Source organism: Choristoneura fumiferana, chromosome 22, assembly GCF_025370935.1.
Source record: "Choristoneura fumiferana chromosome 22, NRCan_CFum_1, whole genome shotgun sequence".
Taxonomy (NCBI): Eukaryota; Metazoa; Arthropoda; class Insecta; order Lepidoptera; family Tortricidae; genus Choristoneura; species Choristoneura fumiferana.
Genome location: NC_133493.1, coordinates 13,370,469 through 13,389,216, shown reverse-complemented (window position 1 = coordinate 13,389,216; position 18,748 = coordinate 13,370,469). Strand labels below are relative to the sequence as shown.

The following is an 18,748-nucleotide window of genomic DNA, read 5'->3' as shown; positions in this document are numbered from 1 at the left end:
TGTAACAAAATATTTATTGTTATCGAATAAAGTAAAGATTTGTTGTCTTCGTAAAAAACGACAACATAAGCCAAAATATAAACTAATCACAACATAAATACTTTATAACGTATTTTGAAATTTATCTACAATAGGAATACATTTTGTGAATAAGACACTGGCTCAAAATAAATGCATAAAATTTGTTAAAAATATCAATTCACATTATGTGATCAACAAAAATCGAAATATCGAAAAAAAAACCATAGAAAAACCTCATCATGGTTGAATTTCACTGCTTGTCTTTTCACTAAAACCTTTTCAATTTAACTAAATAACGTATTATAAAATTGTGTTTTGCTAAATCTCTAAACATACAGAATGTCGATTAATTAATTGATAGATTCAACACCACTTTATTGAAGTACAGTCAGCTGCATAGGAAGGTGAGCCCCCTTCGATATATTATTAGTGTACCGCAGTGTAGTCACGTTTCTCTGCAGCTGATTATGCATATCAGTTAACTAAAATCTTGTTAAATAACATTCTGAATGTCTCTCTAAAGCCCACTTAAGATCTGTAGTAACATCACATTGCTGTTGTCAATTGACCACCATCAAACTCGTTCCCTTCACGACTTCGCAATGTAACACTTGCACCATTCTGCTTGCAAGTCTAAACTGGACTTGATTCCGCATCGCAGTGTGTATTGTATACATTTTTAATACGTTTCAAATTGTAATAGTTAAATTTTCATAGGCCCTAAAAACACTTCTTTCTTTCTTGCTACTTTCATACCCGTCATAACAAATTTTAACCCGACTAAAGCTACTATCTACAGTAATTTACACGTTAATACTATATTTAATAGTATGAAATGAAAACACAGTCCTCAGATCTATTACCTTGGCTTTTGCAACTGGCTCGTGATCATTCTATATTCTACTTAAATCATCCCAGCCTACATACTTATACGTCCCACTGCTCGATCCAAGCCTCCACTCAGAATTAATGTAGACATATTTTTGTGCATCGCTCGAGCCACTTGTTAAGCCATATCAAACATAATACTACAACAGCGACAACATAAGCGTCGCTTACTTCGCTGCTTAAGTGACTAAGTAAGAAACACAAGCTGAGATATTAGGTGCATAGGGAAATTCGTGTCGGTACCGTTGACCATCAGTAGTGTAGCGGTATAGCACGCGGTACGGATTACCGAGGACCTGGGTTCGATTCCCAGTGATGGTCTTATTTTTCTGTTTTTTCTGTGCATCTATGTTTCAGTTGTATTTTCAATTTCGGTTTTACGGGATGACCGTAAAAGTAAAAATTTGGAATTGAAATAAAAAATACAAAAAGATTCTAAAAACCAATCTTAATAATACTACAAACACTCGCTTAGATAATCTCCACGAATGCGAAGTCTTGTTACGAGGAACTTTGTACAAAGGCACAAAATGGCATCTAAATACAATTATAACAATAATACTGAACTAATACCCGAATGCAGATGTAAATATGTCATAAAATATACGAATTACAAAAAAGGCACTGATCTATATCGATACAGTTTCAAAGGTAAAGATAACAAGCTACTTGCAATTTTTGAATGAAATGATTTCAAGATTGGTATGTTTCTGTCCTAAAGAAACTGCGTCCGATTCGATTTTTTTTTTGATTTGATTTGATTTCATAATGTTACTTATAATGAAAGCCAAATAAATGACAATCTAATGGTCTGATTAACTTGAAATTAAAACCCGGTTGTACTTTCCACATGATAGCAAACCAAGAAAAATACATACCTAGTAGTTACTTTAGCAATTGATAATCAGTGAAATTTGCTTGTTCACAATTGTTGTAATAACGAGTACTTAGATAATCATGGTTTTCGAAATTGGTTTTGAAAACCAATAACCTACAAATTGAAGTTCACGGATTACCAATGCTATTGTCTATAATAGGAAATAAGTATACAAAAACATGCTTGGAATAACTGACCTTAGCAAATATTGCAAGAAATTTCTCAAAATTGAAAATAAACCTTTTTAAGTGAGGTAAGGTCTTTTAAGATTTCAAAAATGGTAAATTTACGGAATTTAACTTGACCATAACTTACTGTCTGCATTCATGGAAGACTGGGTGGTTATTTGAAAGATAATCTCTTATCTGCTAGTTAACTTATCTAGTAGCCGATTTGTTATAAATACAATACTTAACCACACGGCATATCACAAAGAATTCAGTCCGTGTAATTTTAGAAAATGTTTTACTGTATATTTCAATATTTTTTAAACGATTCTTACCAAAACTACTGAACCTTTTACAAAAGAAAGTCACAGAAAATTTAAATGATTAGTCCCAATCACAGTTTAATTAAAAAAAAATCTAGTTTATCACTACATGCATCCTTATTTCATTGGGAACGCATACATAGACTAACTCAAACCAGTGACTACTTATCGGAAAGACTGTTCTAAATTCAGAGCACCGACCATATTCTTTGTGAATCAAAGCGTTAGTCGTATACTATCGATTAATACAAAGCGATTCGACATATTTCGGGTCCATTTCGTCGATTTCACGCCCTTTCGTTTCCGGAACGAAAAAAATAACAAACAACAAGCAAAGAACCGATATACCGGCGTACAACCAAAAGAGGCCGTACAAGCCTATGTGTTCTTGGAAATCTGCTGCTGTTTTAACATTAATAAAACCACAAAGATGACTGAAACTTGTTGCCAGAGCACTACCCGTACTCCTATATTCTAAAGGAAACAACTCCCCTATCAATAGCGAAGATATTGGACTGATTCCTAAAGAAAATGCAATGGTAAAAGTCAACACACATAAAAGTGGAATCCAATCGTATGAGCCCGATATCTCATGGGTGAACTCTGTAGAATTTCTTATTACTTCTTCGTAATACGCGTACGAACCAAAGCCAGCCAGTGCAATGGACATCATCACTCCACTTATTAGAAGAAGGGGTAATCTCCCTACGTTGTCTATAAGCATCCCTGATAGACATGAAGCGAGGAGTTGGACCACGCTGGTAGCTATAGCTCCTCCGTGCGGGTTCATCATCCTAAAAGTCTTTTTGAACATGGGAACTGCGTAGAAATTGAAGACGTGAGCGCCAGTGAACCTTTGGAAGAACATAAGGCCACAGGTTATTAAAACTGGCCGTGTTAGTCTCTTTGATAGTAAAGCCTTTAATCTTCCACTGTCATGGCATCTTTTGCTGGCCAGTATGTTCGTCCTGATGGTAGCTAGTTCCTGTCCAATGTCTGCATCAGGACCTCTCAGCCATTGCAACGCGTCGGACGCTTCTTCTTCCTTCCCTCTTAACAGCAGAGAAGAGGGAGTTTCAGGTATGAACAGCAGAGCGAAGAAGAGTAAGACTGGTGCTGCAGCTACTACTAAAGCTAGCTGCTGCCAGTCTAAGTAAGCTCCCAAAGAGTAGGAGATGAGGATGCCTATTTGGCTCAGGATTTTTAGCACGGAGCTAAGACAACCTCGGATATCTGGAACTGCTATCTCTGTGATGTATACCTGAGGACAATATAAATAAATTTTAAAATTGTATTGAAGCAAAGTTTAAAACAGTCAAAACCGATTATGAAGACATCGAAAGGACAGCAATATTTGATCGTTGATCACGGGGTTAGTAGTTGAAGTTAGTGTTATTTTGGTATATAAATAAAATACAGGTGGGATTTCTTTCTTGGTCGATACATCCTTTAAGTCGATATAATTATTATTATAACTGCTGTTGCTAAATGTCTTGGTAATTTAACAGTTCGAAAAAATATATTTCACCTAACGAACGAACTTTGCGGATACAAAGTGTTTTACATAAATGTGTCGCATTGAAAACAATAATATGGACGGCTTCCATTTAATTTGCGTTAAATGTAGCAAATTTTAATTTGAATATTACACTCTTGAGGTAACTACGTGTTTAAATGCGGCAGAATATCAGTGTTTTGGTCCTTTGAACGATATTGTATCTGTCACAGACACTGCGTAAGCTGATTGATTATCAAGGATAATAACTATAATAATTATAACTATCTTCGAGAATTCCTTTTTATCAAACTATCTTTTTATTAATCTTAATTTGTGATTGTCCATGTGTGTGATCCAAATGTGATAAAGTTTCAAGCATTCTAGAAAATTTAAGTACTTAGGTACTTTAGGTACACCTAAGAACAGTATTTTTTATCAAGGGACTCCTAAGTGCATCATCACCTTTCACACATTACTACATGAATTTTGATGCAGCTTGAAGAGTCCCGATTATAATTTAATATCTGGAAAGTTTAAATAATTTCTAAGTACCAACATCGTTTAATCAAATGTTTCGTGATTTTCACTCATAGTCAAAATACCACAGCGTGATAAGTCTATCACGCCGAAACACACTCGTGTGTTTCGAGTGTTTGTGTGGTTACTCTTGTGTATTAGCGTGATAAGTCCCGTTTGTGGTATTTTAACATCGTTTAATCAGTAAATAGCAAGTGTTGTCAGCCTCATATTTTTTAAATTTGCCGCGGTTTATCGTGGACAGCTTTCGCTGGCCAGAGTCTAAGTCCATACTAATATTATAAATGCGAAAGTAACTCTGTCTGTCTGTCTGTCTGTCTGTCTGTCTGTCTGTCTGTTACGCTTTCACGCAAAAACCGCTGAACCGATTTGGATGAAATTGGTACAGAGATAGAATAGACCATGGGAAAGAACATAGGCTATCTTTTATTGCGAAAAAAAGGCTTTAAGGGGTTGAAATAGGGGGTGAAAGTTTATATGGTGGAAGTTCGTCGCTGTTGGAAATAAAACCATGAAAGTTGGCATTTAGGCACATAATAAGAAATAAGTCGGTATGTGTTTTAGCTTTTTTGAAAATTCGACCTGTGAGGGGATGAAATAGGGGATGAAAGCTCATATGGAAGGTCGTCATTATCGAAGATAAATCGATGTTTCTTTATGAAACTTGGTATTTGGGCACGTGATAAGAGATAAATAATTGTTCGAGCGTTTTTTTTTAATTCTTCTTCTTCTTAAAACCGGTTAAAATCGACTCGAACTCGCGCGTCAAGGGTTCCGTGCATAGGTATTTATGAATATCAAGTGTTAGCAGAACCAAGCTCATAAGCAAAATGTACGCAATGTGGGGTCATTTTACATGGCTTATTAACATAGACAGTCAGACATGAAAAATTATGATTTTTCAGATTTTTCTGACTTATTTTGCTATAAAGGGAATAAAATTTGCTATAAGAGCTTCCTTTATACAAAATTTCAAGTTTCTAGGACAGCCGAAAGTACCCTATAACTTTTTTTGAGATTAGAGTTTTAATTTCAACTCGATAAATACTCCGCACGTTTACGGGATAAAGGGTCTTGACAGACAGACGGACGGGCGGGCAGAATAGGTACCCTAAATAAATTAAATACTTTCCAAAGTTACTATTCCACGCGGACGAAGTCGCGGGCAAAAGCTAGTAGTTTATAATGTTAGTAAGACGACGTCCATAACAAATAAAATTATAACACGAAATGAATGAGAGATTCATAAATCATTAACCTTTCGTGGCATCCGTTTGTCTCACATACTTTTTGCAGACATAACAGTTTCTAATAATGATCTTTTGTTATAATTTATGAGAATCATTTCCACGGCACACAATGACAGCGGGGTAATGTTGAATGATAATGATTGATCGACAATAGCTATGAGTGTTGAGAACTGGCGTAAGATAAGTGTCAATGGTGATAGTACTGTTGTCTATGCCATACCTATTAACTGTATTGTTTTTGTTACAGAACAATGTCTGAAAGCCATAACATTATGTCATCACTGGTGACACACTAGTTGAAAACTCTGATCTACAGGTGCTTCGGCTGAAAAACCCTTCAAGAATAGTGTTCCGTAGCCGACAAAAAATATTTGCATACCTTGCTTTAACATTGTATTGAAGTTGTTTCACTATGTATGTCTATTTTATAACTTGATCAATGGACAGGTTACTTTGCGGAGGTCCATATAATGAACTGAAAACAGTCGTATATTATGCAAAAAATTGCGTTCATGCAGCATCTCTCCACACCGTACGAACACATACAAATCACACAAACCCAAATATCACTACCAGCACAATACACTGATGTGCCTCGAACCTTGCTACCAGATCATCATCATCATCCTCATATCAGCCGTAGGACGTCCACTGTTGCATATGCCTGATATAGGCCTCAGAACTCCAGTTGCCTCGGTTGGATGCGGCTTGCATCCACCATGAACCCGCGACTTTAACTACATCATCCGTCCATGTCGTTGGTGGACGCCCTACGCTGCGCTTGCCGATCCTTGGTCTCCACTCGAGAACTTACCAGATGTTAGACATTCATTTGAATACCTCGTAATTTAACTTAAAGTTTTACCTGCGTTATCATAGTTATACAGCAGACGAGCATCCCGCCGCAGAAGGATGTGGCTGATATCATGTCCACGCTGGTGGACAAAGCTGTGGCGAGCCACGTGAGCGTGTAAGGCAGTGCCGCGACCAGCAGAATGGTCCGCCGGCCCAGACGCATGGCCAGACCTCCCAAAATACCACCCACAAGGGCACCTGTGGACAAGAGATAGCAATACTTTAAGAGCGGTTTTTAGAGAAGTCAGGAGTCATTGACAGTAGTGGTTGGTAACCTAAAGCGACCGGTTGCCAAAAACAAGAAAGTTGAAGTTGAGAAAAGGGCGAGGGTCAGTCAAGGAAAAAGTGCGGGAAGCTCGAAGGACTCACGCTGCTAAGTAGACATGACACCCCACACCAGTCTACTCGAGACGACGCCCACTGTAATGTGGTCGAGACGTCGAGGTAAACTATTACTCGTGTGTTTAGCGTGATAAGTCCCGTTTGTGGTATAGTTCGGCACTATCCGGGCCCTCCTTTTCCTAGTCGTCCATAATGGATTATTCCAGATTGCACGGCCTGTTTCTCATAAGGCACCTCATCCTGCTAATGTTATAAATGCAAAGGTTGTGTGTGTGTGTGTATGTTTATTACTCCTTCACGCTAAAACGGCTAGACGGATTTGGATCAAATTTAGCAAAAAAATAGTTTAAAACCTGGATTAAAATATAGGAAACTTTTTATCCCGATATTCCTACGAAATAGGGATAAAAATCTCGAAATAACAACGCTAGGCTTAGAGTCATGAAATTTGGTATGTAGGTAGCTGGACGTCTGGAATAACACATAGGCTACTTTTTATCCTAATATTGTAAAATCTTGAAATTTCAACCGCTGGGTTTACGAGTCTTCAAATTTTGGACATTTATTCTCAACACAACCTAAATGAAGACCACGATATAAATTTGGGGAATTCCCAGGGAAATTTTGTAAAATCCCGGAATATATAGGTACATACTACATACAAAATGAATACACACTAAAAGCCATGCGGCAATATTTCTCCTCTCTGTCGCACATTACCTTCCACTATCAACTATTAAATCGCCTTCCGGCTCATTGGTTTTTATTACCGCGTTTAGCGCCCGGCGGTTTGACTTGGCAGAGAAACAACGTTTTAGGTGCAGTTGGTTAACTTTCATATTCAGTAATGACGTAGAGTAATTAAGATCTGGACATTATAAGAAGTAATAGTAAATTGGTAGCTTTTAATATCTGCCGTGCCCGGTTTTAGAATAGGACGGACCCATTTTGTCCCGTGGGTGTCGTAAGAGCCGACTAAGGTACCTGATGTGTGAGTGGGCAGCGCTCTCTATTGCCAACTACAAACTCCGGACTCTACTGTACCCAGCGATAATGGTTGCACATCGGTCTTCGGAAAAAGTCAATTGGTTATGATTGGTTTTTTGGAGTCTTTTTGTATTTTTTATTTCAACTCCAAATTTGTTACTTTTACGGGTATTCCGTGAAACCATAACGAAAATACAGACTGAGACATGGATGCACAGAACTAGATGTCGCTAGTGCTGCTGCTTAAGTAGCATAGTAGAAATAAGCAAACTGAGATATGTATGCATAGGAAAAATTCGTGTCTAGATTCCTGTCCAGCAGTGGTGTCGGTCATAGCACGCAGCACGGATTGCTGAGGACCTGGGTTCAATTCCCAGTGCTGGTCTCTTTTTCTGGTTTTTTTGTGCATCCATGTCTCAGTTTGTATTTTTGAGACAACTGGCTGTTCACGACGATTTCTGAACACTGGCGAACGTCCGTCAATCATCTTATTTATTAAGTGACGTTTTATCTATCTATATAAATAAAAATGAATCGTAAAATGTGTTGCTAAGCGCAAAACTCGAGAACGGCTGGACCAATTCAGCTATTTTTTTTTTCATATCATCGTTAAAGTCTAGGGAAGGTTTTTATGAAGAGAAAAACTGGAAAAATTGCTGGGAAAAAGAAAATGCGAGTATGGAAGTGCGGTAATTAATGCATCACCTGTGGGTTTTAGTAAAATGCGGAGTGATGCGAATGTTTGCTACTCAATTTTATTTAGGCGTTTTGTTTTATTAATCCCCCTTATTTTGCATTTGCATGCTTGCTTGCTTGGCTGGAAGATGTTTGGACCTATAGTGTCTGAAATAGGGACGTTTTCTTCCATTTTTTTTCGTACACTACTTTTTTGGTTTAAAGTGGAACGAAGATTGCCGAGTAAATGAGTTTTATGACGAGTACCTTAATACTAACTACTAAATAATAACAAAAACAAATTTAAATGAACTAAAATAATTTCCTTGCTCACCCGCGACCTTACGAGTGTAGTGTGGTGGTGGTGATGGATGGGTTTGTGTGATTTGTGTGTGTTCTTACAGTGTGGAGGTGGAGGAACTGCATGAACACGCATATTTTGCATAAGCTTAGCTATCGTAAGGTCGCGGGTGAGCAAGGAAATTATTTTAGTTCATTGATATGGACCTCCGCAAAGTAACGCCTGATTCAATAAATTATTTAAAAACAAATTTGTTTACGTTCCTCAATTTACATTGACTGGTTGATTTATTTTGTGTTTTGATTTAATCTATTTATACTCATGCCACCGCATCCGCGGACCGGGAGACGAGCTGTCGGTAGGCCTCCAACAAGATGGAGCGACGACTTGGTTAAGATCGCGGGATCGCGGTGGATGCGGAAAGCACAAGACCGGTCTGAGTGGAGAGCCTTGGGGAGGCCTATGTCCAGCAGTGGACGTCTTTCGGCTGACATGATGACTCATGCCACCTTTAAGACGAGGGCGAAGCAATTTGGGTCGAAGAACTCGAAATGCTACAAACCAAGCTAATTATCAGAGTAATCGAACAGCCCAGCAACGTCAAGAGCGAAATGAAATTGAAAGGATTCGGATAGCACAAACCCGTGCAGAGCGTAATGAGCTGAATGCAGCTAATAATGTTGTAAGTTTCAATCGAGCTGCTTTAAATTACAATGTTACAATTGACTACAGTGCCTACCAATGCGTTGCTATTGGATCTATGAACTCAGTTTGCCCATATTGTAAGGCATTGCAGTACAAAAATGAAGCTGCTGGATTGTGTTGCGCAAATGGCAAAGTGAAATTAATACCATTGGTGAAATTAATATATATATTATATATATTTAAAGTACCCAAAAAAATCTGTTCTGATATATTAGGTAGTGAAAATTAATAATTTCATCATATGCGGCATCATCACCAGAATTTAATTATAACAGATAAGTTTTCTACATCATTATATTTAGTGTAGATAGCCTAGATTTCTGTAGACTTGCTTGCTTCCATGCTCGCTTGCATGCTTGCTTGCTTGCTTGCATACTCGCTTGCTTGCTTTCTTGCATGCTTGCTTGCATGCCAGCTTGCATGCTTGCTTGCTTGCTTGCATACTCGCTTGCTTGCTTTCTTGCATGCTGGCTTGCATTCTTGCTAGCATGCAAGCTTGGTTACACGCTTCCATGTTCGCTAGCGTGCATGCTTGCTTGCATTCTTGCATGCTTGCTTGCATGCTTGGTTACATGCTTCCATGTTCGCTAGCGTGCATGTTTTCTTGCATGCTTGCTTGCATGCTTGCTTGCCTGCTTGCATGCTTGGTAACATGCCTCCATGTTCGCTAGCGTGCATGCTTGCTTGCATGCTTGCTTGCATTCTTGCATGCCTGCTTGCACGATTGGTTACATGCTTCCATGTTCGCTAGCGTGCATGCTTGCTTGCATGCATGCTTGGTTACATACTTCCATATTCGCTAGCGTGCATGCTTTCTTGCATGCTTGCTTGCATGCTTGCATGCCTGCTTCCAAGCTTGCTTGCATGCTTGCTTGCATTCTTGCATGCCTGCTTGCATGCTTGGTTACATGCTTCCATGTTTGCTAGCGTGCATGCTTTCTTGCATGCTTGCTTGCATGCATGCTTGGTAACATGCCTCCATGTTCGCTAGCGTGCATGCTTGCATGCTTGCTTGCATTCTTGCATGCCTGCTTGCATGATTGGTTACATGCTTCCATGTTCGCTAGCGTGCATGCTTGCTTGCATGCTTGCTTGCATGCATGCTTGGTTACATGCTTCCATGTTCGCTAGCGTGCATGCTTGCTTGGTTACATGCTTCCATGTTCGCTAGCGTGCATGCTTTCTTGCATGCTTGCTTGCATGCTTGCATGCCTGCTTCCAAGCTTGCATGCCTGCTTCCAAGCTTGCTTGCATGCATGCTTGGTAACATGCCTCCATGTTCGCTAGCGTGCATGCTTGCTTGCATGCTTGCTTGCATGCTTGCTTGCATGCTTGCTTGAATACATGCTTCATTGCGTGCTCGCTTGCATGCATTGTTACTTGCATACATACTTGCTTGCATACTTGGTTGCATGCTTGCTTGCATGCTCGCATGCGTGCATGGTTACTTGCATACTGGCTTGCATGCATGCTTGCTCCCTCGCTTGCGTGCTCGCATTGATTCCTCACTATAAAAAAAAGTACATGGCTAATAAGGTAACACAATATAAATTGATTTTAAGGCAGAACGAAGTTTGCGGGGCCAGCTAGTATCAAATAAATACTGCACCTGGACTTAATTAGTTTACGTTAAATTAATGACATGTCAACTTCGGATATCTTTGTTACGTATAGAGAGCTGTTGCAACTACTAGAAAAAGGATAGTTCCCACTTTTTCCTAAAGATGCCTTTTAATACGGTATTTGACTATTTTGTATATGTTTTATAAATTAAAAATTCACAATGCCTGTTATCGAATAGACACACAATTTTTAAGCTACCTTTACAAATAACAAAGTTATAATGGTTTGAAATTCAAGATTAGATAGAGAAAGACATACTGGCATGTGACGTCACACGCCAGTACCGCCATACTTGCTGCATAGAGAAAAGCGTTTGAGAAAGAAACAGGTATACTTTATTATATATTTTCATCTAAATGCGTCCGTACTCTATTGCACCTGTACAACGACTGAAAAACGACACATAAGTCGTGTGTGACAACGCTCTACGAAGCCGAAATTAGCAGAGTCTCTTTCCAAATACCGATGTGCAATCTTTATGGCCGTGTACTGTAGCTCTGCGGCGTGGAAGACAAAAGGAAACCACCACACTATTTTGCCAAGAAAGTCGTCTTGATGGTCCATAAATCTGCTCTTCTAAGCCAAAAGGCGCTATCTCAAAAAAAACATTGTGTAGCTTAAGACATTCTGCATCACAAGGTATAAATAACTCGGAAGTTTTTTTTTTTTTAGATAGCACCTTTTGGCTTATGAGAGCACTATATTGATACCTTGCCGACACTTTTACCACTCTGATTGCAGCCACTGAGAAGAGAAAAAAAAAGCTTTGAAGTGGTATTGGAGGACAATGGAGAAGGTAAGTTGACAGAAAAAAAAAACGAGTTCAGTTGGCTAAAAGAGATGCTGCTTCAGAGTTCTTGAGAAAAGAAGAGGAAACAATAGGACATCTAACTTGATACGATTATAATACGTTATGATAGTAGACAAATTTACAGGTGGATAGGAAGAAGGTCACATTATAGAGAACGTTGACACCGGATCACAATGAAGAAGTCAAAAGGCTGGTGAAAGAGAGGGAAAAGTAGAAGTTACTCCATTGATAAGAATACAAATTTCAAATTACGATGATGAACGAATAAAGTCAGTGAGGTAAAGCCAATTAAGTAAGTACTTTGCCTATTGATATGGAGCTCCGCAAAGTAACCGACCTTAAAGTTGGGGGTGAGCAAAGTAATTTGTTTTTAGTTCATTGATATGGACCTCTGTAAAGTAACGCCGAATTCAATAAACGAATAAAATCAGAACAGTAAATAAAGACCGGATTATACCGTATATTGAACTGGTATCAAAGCATTCGGTACCAAAATAAAATAATGTGGTCCCAGCAAATTCATTTACACATTCCCGCCGCCAGCAAATCTGCTAAAATAGCCGGAAAACAAAAAGCTACCGTATATTTCTGCTAACCCAAATACTCGAAGAGCTTGTCAAACAAAACAAAACAATAAAATGTAAGAACAATCGCTCGTTCTAATTGATGAGAGACGTGATGGCTTGTGGCTACTGGAGTGACTGCAGGTTAAGAATACATATGTGCAAAGTCAAATATTTAAGCATATGCCTGCTTGCCAAAATTTGGGTCCATATCGGCTCGCATAATTGTTGAAAGTCATAATGTTTAAGATTGTTTTTTTTGGAATCTTTTTGTATTTTTGATGAGGGCTACGGCATAGATGTCGCTAGCGTCACTGCTTAAGTGGCTAAATAAGAAACAAAAACAAGTTGAGATATGTGGTGCATAGGGGAATTCGTGTCTGTGCCGTTGACCAACAGTGGTGTAGCGGTATAGCACGCGGTACGGAATACCGAGGACCTGGGTTCGATTCCCAGTGTTGGTCTTATTTTTCTGGTTTTTCTGTGCATATTTCAGTTTGTATTTTCAATTTTCAGTTTGTATGTTTGTTAATCATAATTATTTTTTCTTTGAATCTAATTGTTTCGATATGATATAAAAGCTAACTGCACTAAGCTCTTACGCTAGGCATAGCGCGTATCCCACAGCAGTCACAAATACGTGTCACTGGCATAGGAGTGAGAACTAAAAAGTCACAGACGTTGTGTCACTGGGGCCGACCAAACGTGTTAAAATTCACGATGCGGAGACGAGCGGAGCGGAGAGGAGACGTGTACATCCCTACACGTCTGATGATAATGAGGCGGAGACGAGATGTGGATTCAACTAATACGAGTCTTATTAAATGATATTGTAACGGATAACTCACGTCTTAAACCGAGTTTAGCTCAACATGTTTCGGCAGTGAGCGGCAGCCGCCGAGGCGTGCTCCTGAGAAGATGGGCTACGAAAAAGCCCGAAACATGTCACTCGGTTTAAGACGTGAGTTATCCGTTACTATGTCATTTAATATGAGTGAGTCTCACGGTAGTTTCATGTTCAAAATACGAGTCTTCTCTCCGCTCGTAGTCTCCTCTCTGCTCCGCTCGTCTCCGCCTCAGTGGAGCTGCAGCCTAAAGAAACTTTTGCGAAATCCTGGAATTTCAATTCCATTTCTACGCGTGCGAAGCCATGAGTAAAAAGCTAGTAAAGGTATATTTGAATCAAAAAATACTTGCACATTCATATCTAAATATAGCAGTAAACATTTATTCAGGAATGCATCAAATCAATCGCACAAGCGATGAGGCGGGCCGATTAGATTAAAATGGGGCGACTAAATTTAGTCTGGATAGATGTCTGACTTTTTTTGCGTCTGGCGAGTTTATTTTACCAATGTAAATATCTGTGCGAAAATGTGTGGAAAATTATTATACTTAACAGAGCGTCTATGTTTCGCATTAAAAATACATCATTTTTATTTTGACTTCCGTTAACTTCCATAAATGGCTCAGTTTATTGGTAGAAACTACACGGTAATTAAGTTTTTGACTAATTGTTTTTTTTTATACACAATATAACATCACAATCATTGTTATAGATCAAACTTTTAAACTTTAAAACTGAAATTGACGTGGCATATTGGACAAACATCGAAAAAGCTCACGTAATTAACATATTTTGTAATTAAAAACTTTCTAAATTAGGAACGCTTACACTGTGTGTGACACTTTTCTTGATCGATAGGCCAAGACTTAGAATGAAAAATAATCAAAAATAAACATTCATTGCATGGAATGTTAAGGATTAAAATAGGCTCAGCATGCAGATATACATAAACCGCGCCGTCTTAAGTAGTAAAGCGTCTACAGCGTTTATTTGTGTCTGCTTTCGATCTGATAATAATCTGGATGATTTCCCTCGAATAAAATGATTTACGACGCTGAGTAACGTTGAGTTTTTGTACTGTTTGTAATTTCATCATCATCATCATCAGCCGGAAGACGTCCACTGCTGCTGGACAAAGGCCTCCCCCTTAGAACGCCACAATGAACGACAACTCGCCACTTGCATCCACCGGTTTCCCGCTACTCTCACGATGTCGTCAGTCCACCTGGTTGGAGGCCTGCCAACGCTTCGTCTTCCGGTTCGTGGTCGCCACTCGAGGACTTTTCTCCCCCAATTTGTTTTGTTTGTAATTTTGTGTTGTAGTTTGTAATTTATCCGAATGTTTATACAACGATGTGTGAACAAGGATTTCAGGCTATCAGGACAGTCATACCTAACCTTTTTTCTTGAGAGTCGATTATTAAAATTTGAAACTTAACGCCAATCAGTAAAAGTTGACATTTGCACGTATAAATAAATAAATATCACGGGACAATTCACACCAATTGACCTAGTCCCAAAGTAAGCTTAGCAAAGCTTGTGTTATGGGTACTAAGCAACGGATAAATATAATTATATAGATAGATACATACTTAAATACATATTAAACACCCAAGACCCGAGAACAAACATTCGTATTTTTCATACAAATATCTGCTCCGACACGGGAATCGACCCCGGGACCTCAAGCTTTGTAGTCAGGTTCACTAACCACTAGGCCATCTGGTCGTCTGATCGTATTTGTATGTTTTTCACGTATGTCCTAAATTTAGGACGTTAGGGCTTACTTTTATTTACATAAAGGTATTGGCTTTGACTCGGTCGTCATTAAACACTCTCCTAGATCTCCATTCGACTCTATTTAGCAATCGAAACAAGAATACAAAATCGAAAATAAGTTTTTGTTCAAAAAAAAAACATTTTTTATACAAGCTTTTCTTGCTGACAGTACTTTTTGTTGCCTGTACTTGCATTGTCACCCAAACTACATTTGCGTACCAAATTTCAAGTCGATGCTATTAACCGTTGAAGAGTTCCGTTCAGCGGACACGATCCTAGCTGGACTACCAGGATGTCACTACTAGATTATTGTATTGTCACGTGATTTACAAAAGGATGCCAAATTTCAAGTCAATCAGACTACTGGAAGTTGGTCGAATTTGACTTGCAAGTACAGACAGACAGACTACGGGACAGGTGAAACTAAATAAAAGCTTGTAATAATTAAGTTACTTAGTCTTCGGCAACGGCATTTAAATTTTAATTTATAAATTAAGTAGTAATCCGAAAACGTCAGAATTTCAGAACCGACTATTTTTAAGACCGTGGCATTTTAAGTGTTTCCATAAATGGCATCTGAATCAAAATGGAGAAGCGTGAAATCCCAAATTACAATGTACTGTATTAAATTTAAACTTGCTATTATAGCTTGCATCCATACTAATATTATAAATGCGAAAGTGTGTGTGTGTGTGTGTGTGTGTGTGTGTGTTTGTCCGCCTTTCAAGTCGAATCGGAGCGTCGGATCGACGTGATTTTTGGCATAGAGATAGTTTATGGGCCAGAGAGTAACATAGGCTACTATTTATCCCGGAAAAATGCACAGCCGAGGGAACAGCGCGCGATAATCGAATTCCACCCGGTGAAGCCGCGGGCAAAAGCTAGTAAATAAATACGAGTATACTTACATAAAATATTTCATACACAGTATCAAGGTTCAGTTTGCAAGTGTTTCTACAGTAAAAATACAGTTTCATCAGAGGGAGACAGCCATCGCAAAACATTTGAGCGAACGACTAAATAAATCTAATTATGGGATGCAGTATATCAGTTATATTGTCTACAGAAGCAATAGGATGATTAGAAACGCCACCGTGTACGTTTTCTTCCGCTTCTACTTATATCAACTTTGCTGCTTCTCATCATCATCATCATCATCAGCAAGAAGACGTCCATTTTCATCATTTTAAGTCAAAATATCAAATAAAATAAGTAATTAATCTAACACTGGTTCAGAAAAATGGTTTTTTCAAAATCTTTAAGGTATATTTTGGTCAAATATGTGTTTTCCATGGTCTGATGATAGATCAGTTAGGTAATTACTAATTGACTCACACACAAGGGAGCAAAATGATGTATTTACGGTGAGGGCGTACAATTGAATCCAGAATGTTCTAAAGTAGAAGCTGAGCGTAATGAGGGATTCAAGTGTTAACGCCCAAGATGAAAATAATTTTGCTCCCGAGTGGCTCATACAACTTTTCCCACCGAGCATTAAGAAACTTGAAAAAAAAAACTAAACATTATTAAAGAACAACCAGCATAGAAAATAGCGTGGCTTTACAATTATCAACTTCAAAAAATGGTATTTTGCAAAACACTTAGAAAAGCCTTGAACAGAAAAGTTGCACTGTGCTCCCTCTCGTCAGGGAGGAAAAGTTACTTTTCTGAAGGAGAGGTGTGAAAAGTATATAATTATTAGCAACTAGCTGTTACCCGCGACTCCGCGTACAATTCGTTTATCGCTAACCCGCGGAAACCATGCACTCGCAGAGGGCCAAGATACAGGCTTAGCCTAGTTTGGCCTCTGACGGATTACTAAGTTGTATATACTGTTATCTCTTTTGGTCAAATAAATTATTTTGTATTTTTTTTGTATTTTGTATTTTTCCGGGATAACAACTATCCTATGCCCTTCCCCGAAGCTCGAAATATTGTTATACTGAATTTCATCTTAATTTTCAGCGGTTTAGGCGTAATAAGGTAACAAACATATTAAGAAACAGATTTACAAACTATCCCATTTATAGTCAAAATACCACAAACAAAATAAATAAATAAAAATTAAATTGCAATTATAAATCGCATTTAAATTTATCATTGTGACGATTTTTTAGTTTTATTCTTATTTTTATATTCTATGGTTCTTTGTCTGCCTTTCATCTCGTTCAATATCTTACACATTATCTTATTTATGTACATATCCGCGTTCCTACTTTCACTGTCACATAAACCCTAGAACAAATCTGTTTATGCCTAACTTTACGACGGAAATGTAAAACAAATATTAAAACTACTTTATTGCAATTATGAAAGTGCAGACTTTGAGTACGTAGCGGAGAGTATAATTAACTGCTGTATACTCATACTCATATTTTATAAGTAGCTGTTACATAGGTACTCATAGTTATTAGTGGCTGTTGCTCGTTGCTTTGCTTACCGTGGAAACTTCAAGCCTATTTTAATTAGAAGTAAGTGCAATATTTAATTAGGGAAATTATTTTAAATATCAATTCTGTTATTCCAGAGTATACTCCTACAATGATACACAGTTTTCCTTTTATTTTATTTTTTTCAATTAATTATTATTATCTCACAATTATATAAATGTGAAAGTTTGTAAGTCCTGTTTGTTTGTCACTTCATCACGTCTAAACCGCTACACTGATTTAGATGAAATTCGGTATACTGATAATGTGAGTCCTGGAGAAGGACATAAGATAGTTTTTATCTCTGAAACGAAAAAAAATGTCTAGACACCTTTGACAGTGTCCTCTAAGGTGTTCAAAAATATCTGAATACGTTTGATCGACAATACGTACTTAAATATTTAGGAGCCCCTCCGCAGCTCCGTTTATGCCGACTGTACCAAAGTCTCCGTCTATTTTAGCTCACTGTACTTCAAACAGGGTAACAGACCTCCGCGACGCTTTACGACGTATTATACGACGTTACAGGTAATTGCTATAATAGCGTAAGTGGAGAATTTGATTTATTGTTAAATGCTCCCGGCGCAGGTTTAGTATGCGCAGGAGAGGGTACACTAAGAGTTGAGCTGATAAACTACGAAATTCGGAAATCGAAGTTCGTATCGTACCGTCCCTTTCACTCTCGTGTTAAATAGCATTTTAAATACAATTACTGCGACTGAAAAAACATTTTTTTTTTACTTGTGGCCCTTTTGTATTTAAACAACTTGTTGAGGGCCACATTGTTTGCATGTCATAAACAATAATAAAAGGACGTGTTTGTCAATTTGAAAGTTCGACTTTAGCGACATATCCATTTGATAGGAACTTGTTCATCTTGCTCGCTAATCCTGCCATGAAGCAGCAGTGCTTGCATTGTTGTGTTTCGGCGTGGAGAGCAAGACAGTCGGTGAAATTACTGGCACTAGAGGTATACCATCTTAGGCCTCTAGGTTGGCAACGCATCTGCAATACCGCTGGTGTTGCAGATGTTTATGGGCGGTGGTGATCTCTTACCATCAGGAGACCCACTTGCTCGTTTGCCATCCAGTCGAATAAAAAAAAAACTTGTTTAAAAAATGATAGACCACTTATTTGGCTGATGGTGTATCCTAAAACGCTTCTGTTTATTTTGTGAGCTATATTCCGTAATGTATCATCGCTTTCATGTAATGTATAACGCAAGAATGCTCATTTCAAGTAAATGCTAAAGTTTATTGGAAAAACTCTA

General features: G+C 38.2%; 1 protein-coding gene and 1 long non-coding RNA gene across 2 annotated transcripts in view; both read right to left on the bottom strand.

Moving 5' to 3' along the window:
- LOC141440537 (uncharacterized) overlaps nt 1-18,748 on the bottom strand; it is a 304,669-nt gene that overhangs the window by 217,478 nt on the left and 68,443 nt on the right. The window lies entirely within an intron of this gene.
- Nucleotides 1,290-6,610, bottom strand: LOC141440363 (facilitated trehalose transporter Tret1-like). Its single transcript, XM_074104870.1, has 2 exons — nt 6,427-6,610; nt 1,290-3,537 (listed from the first exon to the last, which is right to left on the bottom strand). Exons 1-2 carry the CDS (start codon nt 6,577-6,579, stop codon nt 2,512-2,514), a joined length of 1,179 nt encoding a protein of 392 aa, XP_073960971.1. The 5' UTR covers nt 6,580-6,610; the 3' UTR covers nt 1,290-2,511.